The sequence below is a fragment of the Triticum urartu genome, chromosome 7A (genome assembly GCF_056163025.1).
Source record: "Triticum urartu cultivar PI428250 chromosome 7A, HENAU_Tu73, whole genome shotgun sequence".
In the NCBI taxonomy this organism is placed as follows: domain Eukaryota; kingdom Viridiplantae; phylum Streptophyta; class Magnoliopsida; order Poales; family Poaceae; genus Triticum; species Triticum urartu.
In genome coordinates this window covers 707389144-707401632 of record NC_141879.1, presented here as the reverse complement: position 1 = coordinate 707401632, position 12489 = coordinate 707389144, and the positions used below count along the sequence as shown (strand labels likewise).

The window sequence follows — 12489 nt, the reverse complement described above, 5'->3', positions numbered from 1 at the left end:
TCCAAATATAGATCCAGTGTACCACTATAGTGTTTTCTTCCACATCTAGAAAATTAATTACAGTTAAGAAGGACTCGTTTTGTCCACTTTCTTCACATAAATATAAGGATGTGGGGAGGTTTTTCTTTTGGTCATCTTCATATTCAGTTTTTCTTTTCTTGTGATGATGTTGTTTTGAGAACTTCTTTGCCTAATTACTGCCTTCATAAATAACTGCTTGAGTCACTGCTCTGAATAACAAAGAAAGAAATGTCTGCCCTCACACTGTGATTTGAATCAGTCTCGTAAAATCAGTTACATGCTTCACATATATCATTTGTTGATTGTGGCTAGAACCCCTGATATATTTCATTGAGTGACTTAAGCTAGGTAATAAAATATCCAAAGTCCTGCAAACACATATAATTCGGTGCTTTTTTTTGCGTACATGCCTCTTTCTGGCTATGTGCTCCAATCTGCATTGCAATTTGGTGCTGAACAGACAAAAGCATTTGCATATCGCAAATCCGGCTGCGATGAATGGTTAACCTTACTGATTAAAGGAATGCTATTCTGCTACTATATCTGGCCCAATATAATACATATAACTCGTTCCTTTAAGCTTGTATAAGCTCTTGAATATTTGTACAATTTGGACCCAAAATTCTTCTCTGTTTGGCTAAACTTTCGTCTTGTTTGTTCAGATTCGGGGGAGCCGTAATCAGATCAACATTCTCAATTCAAGACAATTGGGATTTCAGTGGTGTGTCCTACAGGATGAAACTATCTACATTGCTTTGTCTGGCGTTCGTCATGTCTATGTTTTGGTTAATTACTATAGCGTCGATGTGGATGTTCTTTGTCTGAGTGTGGCAGTGCCATGTCTAGTTGTGTTCTTCCTTTGATATCTAAGAATGTTACACTGAGCAGTGCAATGCGATGCATCTGGTGCTGATGAACGGATGTGGTGGCAAGTTCGCTGATTCTTGACGGCCATGGCAGTGTACCGCTCATACATAACTGTTGTCTCTCGAACATCTAAAAGCTTGATGGTCTTTAGAAATAAGAGCTTCCTCTATTGATGCCTAGGGCTTAGAAACAACTTCTAATGCACCCAACACCAATCGAATTCTGGTGTGTTTGGTAGAGTTTGTGAGTTTGTGCGTTTGCATGCATTTTATTCGATTCTTTCTGGAAAGTGCCCTTCTCAGCTCGAGCTCATATGAGCTCGAGTGAACAGTAAAATCTGAAAAAAAATTAAAAAACATGTTTTTTTACAACATTTGACAAATGTTTTCAAAGCTTGCAAAGTTTAATCATGAAATGACATTCATACCCCTCCCGCGTTGTTGTACTACTGTTGTGCCCCTTTCGCATGGATTCGGCTTCAGGGAAAACCCTTGATCTTGTGTGACCGGACTATGGCATGCGACTCCTTTGCGTCGTTTCCCCGCTTGAGGGCTTCTTCCTTGGAGCTGGGCATTTGCATTATGACCAGTGGGAGGCGGTGATGTTGCCGCCATGGCTTCTGTGGCAACGATGGTGGAGGCGAGCGAAGTCAGAGACATGGCAATGGTTGCAGTAGTTGGTTGTTTTAGACGTAACCATGGGATTACCTCGGATTGTTTTGTTGTGCTGAAGTCAGAGCGGCGGGCGTGGGGCCCATGTGGTGATGATGATGGGCAGCAGGTGGTCTGTTCGGCGGTCTTCCACGGCGCCAACCTTGCATAGTTCTCATTCGGAGCTCTCCATCAGAGTCGGAGCTGTTATGCCCTCGGTGCGGGTGGCTGAAGTTGGCACGAGTCTTCTTGTATTTCACATAGCCTCTACGGCGAGGGTTGGGTCGACGTTCGTCTTTGGCAAAGACAAAGTCTTTTGCTCGGAGATTAGGGAGGGCGATGACGCCTCTTGGGGAAAAGTGATGACGATGACACCATAGTGTATCTTGATGAGACCCTCTGTATTGAGGTATGTGTGTTTTTCATTAATTAATATTTCACTCAATTTCAGTTTTTCAGATATTATTCACAAATATTGACACATATCTTACTCATTTTAGTTATATTTCAATCATTTACAGAAAAAAGTTCCACATGCATATTTCACAAACATTTCAAGCAATTATTTAACACGTATTCAACGCTTTTGAATAGTAACTCCATTTATGCATGGTCTTTCAAATATCATTTCCCTCAATTTCAAGTTTTCAAATAATATTCATAAATATTCACACATATCTTAACCATTTTATTTATATTTTAATCAATCACAGAAAACATTCCACATGCATTTTTCGTCAGTATAAAATTATTTTAGCGAGATGTTAATTAATTTAAGGATTATTTCAGTAACATTTCACACGATACGTTTATTCGGGTAAGTCTAGGTCGCCACAAGCACTACAGGAAAAAACTTATAAGCCGTGTACCTAATACACTCGGCTTACATCGATTTAAACTCGGTTTACATATAAGCCGAGTAAAACACCCGGCTTATAGCACTCAGTTTACAGTCGACCTGCTTATATCATATAAGCCGAGAGCTGGACCGAAAAAACCTGGCTTATGTATAAACCGAGTATTTTTAAAGGGCTCTCGGTTTAATAAAGTAACATGACGGTAGCTTGCTGTTAACGGCCACGTGTCACCGTCTATATAAGTCGAGTGCCGTCTTCCGGGCACGGTTTATATATAAGCCGGGTGCAACCACGAACCCACGGTTTATATATAAGCCGGGTGTAACCAGGAACCGCACGGTTTATATATAAGCCGGGTGCAACCACGAACCGCACGGTTTATATATAAGCCGGGTGCAACCGCGAACCGCACGGTTACTATGTGCGACCCACCGGTGGTAGTCTGGCATAAACCCATTCTTGAGAAGGTGTCGACCCATTTCATCCTTTGTTTTTTCCTTCTTGTTACCGCAGATAGTGCAAGGGCACCACACTCCACCACGTCCTGTGTGCCTGGCAAATGCTGCTTCCAAAAACTGATTCGTCTTTGTAATCCATTCTGGAAGCACACCTCCCCCCTCCCACTCAGCCAGCCACTATACATCCACTCACGATCCTCCATCTGATGTATTTTCATTGACCAAGTAGTTTCATCTAGTATTAGTTCAATTAATTACAATCATTCATGTTTTACGGCATGAACTCAAACTATCTAATAGGTAAGGATAGGTCCTAATCCCACCCGAGGATGTGTAGGTGGCTTCGTTTTCATGCACTACTCCGATCCAACACAGAATTTCGGCAGCACCTCCCCATTGTTCTCCAAATACACGTCTCGGCAACAAGCCGAGAGAATGTGCATTCGGAGAACAATGGGAAGACACTGCCGAAATTCTGTATCGGATCGGAGTAGAGCATAAAAACAAAGCCAGCCTACACATCCTCGGGCTGTCCGTGGAAAACGCTGGACAATTTGAAAGAGTTACTATTATAAATATACAAAGATTGCATATTTATAAATAATGTAACTCTTTCGAATGGGAGACGCATAGGTAACGCGACTAGCTAGCTACATGATTTGCATATACATAAATCCTACGAGGCGAATGATTCTTACCCTCGAAGCGTGTTCGGTGCCGGTCGTCCGTCCAGCAAGAAGCTCTGCGACAACGGTCTCGACGTCAAACTAATGCATGTCTTGCAATAAAGTGAAAATTGAGATCAAACATAATCCACATGCAAACTTGCAAATTGGGACTAAAAATACTTCACATGCAGAATAGGTGCTCTGCCCACTCCTTTTGTATTTACAGTGACAACACTTGTATTTCCATAACAAAAACAAATATGTGCTCTGGCCACTCCTTTCTAATATACCATGTTAAAGCCTTCAAAAATATAAAACAAAAATGCTTATTTTATCATGAAAGCTCTTCACAAGGGATTACATGCTGCATCTCATACACTTTGCTGTGTCCATCACAATTGCATTCAAATAAATTTGCAAACTATCGAAGTGCTTGTCTTAATCAGTGGACATGCATACAATTTTTTGGCAAGATGAGAAGGTTTGTAATTTGTAGGGATATATGAATCTGAGATTCCATCATTCGAGAAGGTTCAGAGAAGAAAAATCGATATGCCTGCTGTTGTTGGGGGAGGGGGGGAACCAAGACCTGTTGTTGTTTCTTCTCGACTCCCTGAAGATGCAATTGGGGGAGGGACGGAACCAAGACCTGCCTGCAGTTGTTGTCGCAAACGAGGAGGGGACACCTTGCCGCCGGAGCAGCCGGGCCTGCTGAAGAGAGAAGAAATAGGACAGTCAGAGAGAGAGAGAGAGAGAGAGGGGGAGGGGGGGTACCTGCCGGCGGAGGGAAGATGGCGTGGCGACCTCAACCCTAGCGGTCGGGGAGGGGCGGCGGCGCTGATGGGAGGGCCAGCTCAGCGGCGCTCATGGTCGGGGCGGATCTGGGGCAACTCTGCTGAAGTGGAGGAGGGCGCGGCGCCGGTGGGTGGAGGATGGGCGGCGGCGCGAGGTGGGTGGCGGCGCGGCGGAGGGTTCAGGGGGCGGCGCGGGGGAAGTGATGGGGGCGGCGGCGGGGCGGGGGGAGGAGAGATGGGGGCGGCGGCGGGGCGGGGAGAGGAGAGATGGGGGCGGCGGCGGGGCGGGGAAGGAGAGATGGGGGCGGCGACGGGTCGGGGGGAGGAGAGATGGGGGCGGCGCTGGGAGGAGTCATAGGAGGGGGGAAACAGAGCCTGTGCGCGGTCGATTTGGGGCAAAATCAGCTCTACGCGTGTCTTTTTTGGCTAAGTCCCGCGCTCATAGCTAAGCCTAGAGCAGAGGGTAAGCCGAGTGTCACAACAGATTACACGGATTACGCTACTATATTTTTTGTTTTTTTATTTCAATACAAAAAATTTATCAATTTACTTCTAAAATTCTCTGTGTTTTATTTAATTGTATTTTATTATACTTAAATTTCTATTGTATTTTTATTTCATTGGCTCTATGTTTTTGGAGATTTCACCCATCCGTAGGGCCCGCATGATCTATGTCTTCGACCGGACTTGGAAGAGGTTTGAACGTAAACTGCCGACGATCCTATGTGATGTATTTGCGACATTCGTATGCCACGTGCAGACGAGAGAGGGGCATGCCTAGCCATCAGTGGTGCGAAATTACCTTGGCGGCATGCCTGATCCAACTGTTTGAATCCTCGGAAAATTGTATGATGCCGGAAATCCTCGGGAGCTGTCACGGCGTCATCGAATGGTCCATGTAGGGTGTGGTAAAAGTTTGGGTGCGTTTCTTGTAGGCCTCACCTGAGGCCGCTTGTAAACTACACCATCTTCGAGGTAGCCTCTCGGCATCGAGAGAGAACGTCTCGGGTTTGTGAAGGAATTGCGGGCCATGTTTCTCTGTTGGCCTTGAAACCTCTCGTGCTCTCAAAGGAGGCCATCGAATGACACGTGCCAAGCCCCCACATTTTTCGGACCCGCCTGCAATATTTGAGACATTTATTGCACTTCTAGAGTTTCAGCGCGGGAAATTGCAGATCTACAAGGGGACACATGAAATCATGCCCAGAAGCGGCATGGAAAATCATATGTTATGTAGTTGCGACATGCGTATGCCATGTGCAAACGAGAGATGGGCATGCCCACCATAGGTAGTGCGAAATTACCTTGGTGGCATGCCTGATCCAACCGTTTGAATCCTCGGAAAATCGTATGATGCCGGAAATCCACGAGAGCTGTCACGGCATCATCAAATGGTCTGTGTAGGGTGTGGTAAAAGTTTGGGCGCGTTTCTTATAGGCCTCACCTGAGGCTGCTTATAAACTGCACCATCTTCAATGTAGTCTCTCGGTATCGAGAGAGAACGTCTCGGGTTTGTGAAGGAATTGCAGGACATGTTACTCCGTTGGCCTTGAAACTTCTCGTGCTCACAAAGGAGGCCATCGAATGACACGTGCCAGGCCCCCGCATTTTTTGGACGCGCCTGCAATATTTGAGACATTTATTGCACTTCTAGGGTTTCAGCGCCGGAAATTGCAGATCTGCAAGGCAGCACAGGAAATCATGCCCAGAAGCAGCATTCGAAATCACATGTGATGTATTTGCGACATGCGTATGCCATGTGCAGACGATAGAGGGGCATGCCCAGCCATTGGTAGTGTGAAATTACCTCGGCGGCATGACTGATCCAACCGTTTGAATCCCTGGAAAGTCGTATGATGCCGGAAATCCTCGGGAGTTGTCACAGAGTCATTGAATGGTCCATGTAGGGTGTGGTAAAAGTTTGGGCGCGTTTCTTATAGGCCTCACCTGAGGCCGCTTGTAAACTACACCATCTCCGAGGTAGTCTCTCGGTATCGAGAGAGAACGTATCGGGTTTGTGAAGGAATTGCGGGAGATGTTGCTCCGTTGGCCTCGAAACTACTCGTGCTCTCAAAGGAGGCCATCGAATGACACGTGTCAGGCCCCCGCATTTTTCGGACGCGCCTGCAATATTTGAGACATTTATTGCACTTCTAGGGTTTCAGCGCCGGAAATTGCAGATCCGCAAGGCGGCACATGACATCATGCCCAGAAGCGGCATGGAAAATCATATGTGATGTATTTGCGACATGCATATACCATGTACTGTCGAGAAAGGGGCGTGCCCAGCCATTGGTAGTGAGAAATTACCTCGGCGGCATCCTGATCCAACCGTTTGAATCCTCGGATAGTCGTATGATGCCGAAAATCCTTGGAGCTATCACGGCGTCATTGAATGGCCCAACCACTGGTACTGCTACGTTGTCCTTGAAACTTCTCGTACTCTCAAAGGAGGCAGACGACGGAGAGGCATGCCCAGCCGTTGTAAATCGAGGGCATCGAAGATATGACTCATGAAAACTATTTAGGGAAAGTGGGTGAGGGAGAAATAATAATTAAGCAGCAATAATAAATACAATGGAAAATCGTTTAAACAAATTTTGCATAAATATAACCTTAGTGCTTTCAGCTGGCACACGGCTTATATACAATATAAGCCGAGTACCGTGGTCTAGCGCACGGCTTATATAGACTATAAGCCAGAGTGTATCCGTAGGCACTCAGCTTATATAGCCTATAAGCCGAGTGCACCCATCTGGCACACGGCTTATTGGATGCTCCGTGACGGCGCCGTCCACTGTTTCTGTTATCGACACGTGGCTGGTATCTTTGCCGACCGCGAGCTATAAGCCGAGTGCCTTTTCCAGTAGATACCGTGTGCTTACTTTAAACTGTGAGCTATTTTGTACAGCTCGGCTTATAGGTTGTTATAAGCCGGGTGTTTTGCAGTTGCCGGGTGTTTTTCTTTCTTGACTCGGCTTAGTGTAACGTAAGCCGGGTACCCGAAAAATAGATCTCGGTGTATAGTCTTTTACACGGCTTATAAGTTTTTTTCCCGTAGTGAAGGTTTGTTAGTGTATTTTTTTAACCCATATCTTCTTGATGTATCAGTCTGGATTGTGTGCTTTGTTTATCGTTGTTGAAGCGGAGCTGCTGTGTCATGTGGTGGCAACTGACAATAACGAGTGATGGTTTGAATTTCCACTCTTGGAGCTCTTTTGGTTAAACGGATATAGCGGCCTAAGAAAATGTTTGACTGAGATGCCGCGTTCCATAAAAAATGTGAGTTTTTTGTTTGAGCAAATAAAAAAAATCTGAGGTGCCGGGCCTGAAAGTAGAAACGTAAATGGGCAGTGTTGGCCCGAAGATGGCCATTTCACAGGCCCATTTCGGCAGCAGGAGAAAATCAGTCTCTCCAGACTCCCTCCAGCGGCGTCCGCACAGCACGCAGCCGGCTCCTGCTAAATCAGCGGCCAGGGTTCCCGAATCCCGATTCCAGTTCAAAAAACCAGGGTTCCCCGGCGGCCGCCTCCTCCACCCACCGGCGATCGCCTCTTCCGCCCCAGCCGCTCTCGAATTCCCCTACCACCAACCACCCTCCCTCCTCCGCCTCACTCGCGGCCGGCAAGTAAATGGCCTCGTCGCTCATGTTCATCCCAGATCACCTCAAGGCGGAGATCTTCGTCCGGCTGCCTGAACCAGAAGATCTCGCCCGCACAGCTGCCACCTGCGTCACATTCCGCAGAGTCCTAGCCGACGGCTCCTTTCGCCGCCGCTTCCGCCTCCTCCACGCCCCGCCCCTCCTCGGCATCCTCGACCGCGACGGCTTTCATCCCGCCCTCCCGCCTCACCCCGCCGCGTCCGCCGCCCGCGCGCTCGCCCACGCCGCCGACTTCACCTTCTCCTTCCTCCCCTCTCACCGCCGCTGGATCGTGCAGGACGTGCGCGACGGCCGCGTCCTCCTTGCCGGCGATCCCGAACCCCAAGTGGGCACGGAGCTCGTGGTGTGTGACCCCTTGCACCAGCGACACATCCTGCTTCCCCAAGTACCTAACGACCTAGCCGCTTGGCTGGTCCCTATGGTATACCGGTGCCATCTTTTCATAGCTTCCCCCGGAGCAGGCAAGAACGAGGCAGCTGCAGCCATGGAAGAGGCGGCAAGGGCATTCATAGTGGTCATGATAGCACATTGTGAAACTGGTGTGGCTGCCTTCGTCTTCTCTTCGAGCACCAGACAATGGCGAGTTGCTGCATCCAAGGGTTGGAGTGATTTGTTCCCCTGCCAGGGAGAGTCAGCCATGATGTCATCTATGCACCCTAAGTTTGTCGGGCGCCATTACGCTTATGGCTGCTTTTATTTGGAGTCCACAGTGAATAAGAAGTTGCTTGTGTTTGACACCCGAAGGATGGAGTTCTCCATTGTCGACGTCCCACACGAAACATCAAACATGTTCGGTCTAGCCATTGTGGAGGCAGCAGAAGACATGATTGGCATGTTTGATATCCATAATGATCTCCGTTATTACATTAGAGGAAACAAAGGTGAGAGTTCTAGCCAGTGGAAGATCAAGAAGACAATCTCACTACCTTCTGATTATCAGTACTATATCCAAGATTCAACGGGGAGGTACTTGCTCCTAAGAAAGATTGGACCCCTGCAGTCCATAAGGTCGTCTCCGGAGATGCTAGAGGTGGAATATGTCTCAATGGACGTCAAGACATTGCAGCTTGAAAGGGTTTGCGGTGTATCATTCGGGTTTAGCTTGGCCAGCGCACGCATATATACCAGCTTCCCACCATCCTTGTTGTCTGCACCGACAATATGAAGTGGTAAACTTTCTATTGCTTCCTTATGTCCTCCCCTTCATAGTTAGCACACAGCTTGTCTAATGTTTATACGCTTCAGTTGTGGTTATTTAACTTGTGCTTGTGGGAAAACTAATCAATCACAATAATTTAATTGTGATTTGTTGTTTTATTTGTTCTAATCACTTTCCGGATAAAATCGGAAAAGAGAAGATTTTTCACATAGCTTATGCATTCACTGTTATTTAGGCCTCATGAAATCACAAAAATGATAGAACAATTATTTTACATGAGTACTTTATGGTCAAGGTGTAGAAATAATATTGGTGTAGATCCAATTTTCATTTTATTGTTCCACTCAGCTCACGCAAATTCATTCCATTCAAGCACGACTCATCTTGTCTGCTTCTTTTATATATAACCATAAGGGGGCAGAAAAGATTTTTTATATTTCGAGGCATCTTCACATATATAATATCTTCAATTGAATAACTATTGTGGTCACAAATAAGAGACTCACTACTCTGTATAGCAGGAATAGCTTGTGCTGGACAAGCTGTTTGATCTGAATCAGCCTCATAAGGTCACTGATAGGCGGGGCACCCAGTTTTTCTTTTTGTTTCCATTTTAAGATAGTTTAAACTATTTCCCGTGCCTCTTTCCGAGTCTCCCAGTGAACGGAAAATATAAGCATGCAAAATTTGTCGGTTGTGGCAAGTACTCTTGATTTTTTTTCTTCCTTTCAGAGGCATAAGTTTTAAGTGTTTTTTTGAAATTGACCTAGGTTAAAAGTTTGTTAGACTACTATGTAGTATACAGAGCCCTTCAAGGCTGCAACACAAATCTACCTTTTTTGCATGATCTAAGTTTTACCGGACTCATTTACTTATGTTTACAGACTTTGCATTGCAAATTACATGGCTAAACACATAAAAGTAAAGTTTTGATGTTGCACATAAAAGTGCTCAAGACTCGTGTCTTCGTTGTGCTTCCTTTCAACTAATCACGTGGCTACTCCTTGCCTAATTAAGTACGTGAGACTGAAGTTTAATAGTTGTGATCATCATTTGTGAGACTATGGTGCCAACATTGCTACAATTTAAGAACATGTTTCTCTATGACAGTGTGAGCCTTGTCATCTATGTTTAGTATGTTTACAGGGTTCACTAGGACCTGGTTAGCCGCCGGCCTTATCTCTGTTTTGTCTTGCATATGTAGGAGTATACATCAATGCATGGTTTTGGCGTGACCCGTATTTTGAGCATAAAGTTAACTAATGTGATTAGGCTTCAATTCAAATAATCTATATTTTGCTCCCATCCACTCCACCATACGTTGGTGTCTACCTTTCAATCAACAAATATTTAATTGTTTCACCAAGACCTACACAATTGTCGCTTGTATCTGAATCTGAATTTGGTTGATGTTTTTTTTCACTTACTTGAATGTCATTTCTATATATGTTTTAATCCTACTCTAATTTCTGGTGTCATTTTTCTATATCAATCCGTACTAACTGTAAACATTCCATCACACTCACTCTAGTTGGACTTCATATGGAGTTCCTATGGAAACCAAATTGCTATATTTCCTTTTTTCCTTCACATATAAGATAGAAAATAAACTCCAGGCATGGATGTTGTGTTTTCAATCTGTCATATAGCAGTGCACAGTGCACGCCTTGGTCTGCCGGACCGAAAGTGAAATATATCTGAAGTTGGAGAACACTCATACAGTGAACTGTGGTGCGGTAGTTTAGCGAGTTAGTCCATCTTAGTTGCTTGCGCATCTTCCATTAGCATGTATAGATGTCAAGGCATGCATGTATCGGCTTTCCGTTTTTGTTTCAAACATATATGCTGATATTAGGTGTTTGCATACATTAGGTACATTAATTTTTTGAATCTTGGCCACAAAAATATACTGCAACACATTAGATAACTTTTCTTTTGTGGAATAACGTCATGGATTTCTTATATCCTGTTTAATAATTAATACTCCATCCGCCCCTAAATAAGTGTGGTTTTAGTTCAAATTTGAACTAAAGCCACAACACTTATTTTAGGACAGAGGAAGTAGATCTTATAAATGGCAAGACTTCTGTGACAGAACTAGCAACCAACCCAACACTTGACAAACACTATTGCAGCATGTCATTGGACTTTTTATTTATTTTTGCTTTTGCTCATCTACAATGACGCCAAACCTAGATCGCAAATAACAGTTTGAGCGGCTGCTCTGAATAGCAAGAACAACATGTGCTCACAAGCTGTTTGATTGAATCAGCCTCATAAGATTAGTTGTAGCTAGACTTCACATCTATCATCTGTGGATTGTGACTAACCAAGACTCCTCAGTGGTATCTTCCTTCTGTGGCCTAAGTTAGATTTTTTTAATGAAACCGACCTAATATAGTAGTCTATTACTAGAATAAGGAAATATATGAAAAACAAGAACCCCCAGTATCACACCCCAGGGCGACACCTAGCCGTGGCGGCGGCGGGCCAGCTGCCAAAGGTGATGTGGGAGATTCGGCAGCGCCTTGCTGCATGGTTTTGGGCAGAGCTAGCTTGTGGCCTCTGGAGGGCGTGGGGATGTGCTCAGGTCGAGGTTGTTCCGGTGTTGCTCGGCTCTGCATGCAGTGCAGCTGCCGGTGGCACGCATGGATGCTGTGGAAGCGGACTCAGGTTTGTGATTGTTGGCGTGGCGATGCCTACCGTGTCATGAGGTGCCACGGTAGGTGCTCCGTGCGGAGGTGCGCGGTGGTGGCTGTTGTGGGAGTGCCGGAGCCTCGGGTGAAAGCCTCGCTCCACCTTGGTTGGTGCCAACGACAACGGCACCAGTGGGTGTGGTTCCCCTCTTGTCGAGGCGTCGTCTTGGCTGCTCAGGCTCATATCCTACCTCCTTCGTTTTTGGTTCCTCCGGCTGAAGGTCGAGTTCCTGGTACCGGTGCGGGCGATGATGGCGTCCTCGTCACTTTCTCCTTGGAGGCATCGCCTTTGGACGACATGCCCTAGCCAGACGTGCCTCTGCTATGTGATGTTGCCATGCATGAAGAACGACGTGGTCAAGCCATCGAGGTGTGTTGTGTGTGGCCTCGGGGCTAGTATGGAAGTCGGAGCGGCGGCTCTGGATCTAGTCGTCATGAAAGGGTGTCGACACTATTCATTTGGTTGACAGTATCGTTGGCTAGCCTGGTGCGCGGCCTTGGGGTCGGCGTGGATGTCGAAGCGGCGGCTCCGAAGATGGTTGTAGGATGTCGACTTTGGTTGCTCGGGTAACGCAGCAGTGGCTCACCTGGTGCGCGGCCTCGCAATCGGCGTGTGTTGTGCTTGCATTTATAACTTGGAGCGGCGGCTCCAAATATG

General features: G+C 46.2%; 2 protein-coding genes across 3 annotated transcripts in view; both read left to right on the top strand.

Annotated features, from left to right (window-relative positions):
- LOC125523238 (uncharacterized) overlaps positions 1 to 1067 on the top strand; it is a 2947-nt gene extending 1880 nt beyond the window's left edge. Inside the window, exon 2 of the mRNA XM_048688291.2 lies at positions 684 to 1067. The gene's annotated coding sequence lies outside the window, so the exon portion shown is untranslated. The remainder of the gene's footprint in view (positions 1 to 683) is intronic.
- Positions 1068 to 7628: 6561 nt separating this feature from the next.
- On the top strand, positions 7629 to 9353 carry LOC147961856 (uncharacterized). Of its 2 annotated transcripts, XM_087536263.1 has the most exons (2): positions 7629 to 8397; positions 8449 to 9353. In XM_087536263.1, the coding sequence occupies exons 1-2, from the start codon at positions 7948 to 7950 to the stop codon at positions 9139 to 9141; spliced, it is 1143 nt and encodes a 380-aa protein (XP_087392389.1). In that variant the 5' UTR covers positions 7629 to 7947; the 3' UTR covers positions 9142 to 9353. The 2 variants fall into 2 exon arrangements, with proteins under 2 accessions (XP_087392389.1, XP_087392388.1); XM_087536262.1 differs by having other exon boundaries at positions 7629 to 9353.
- The last annotated feature ends 3136 nt before the right edge of the window (positions 9354 to 12489 follow it).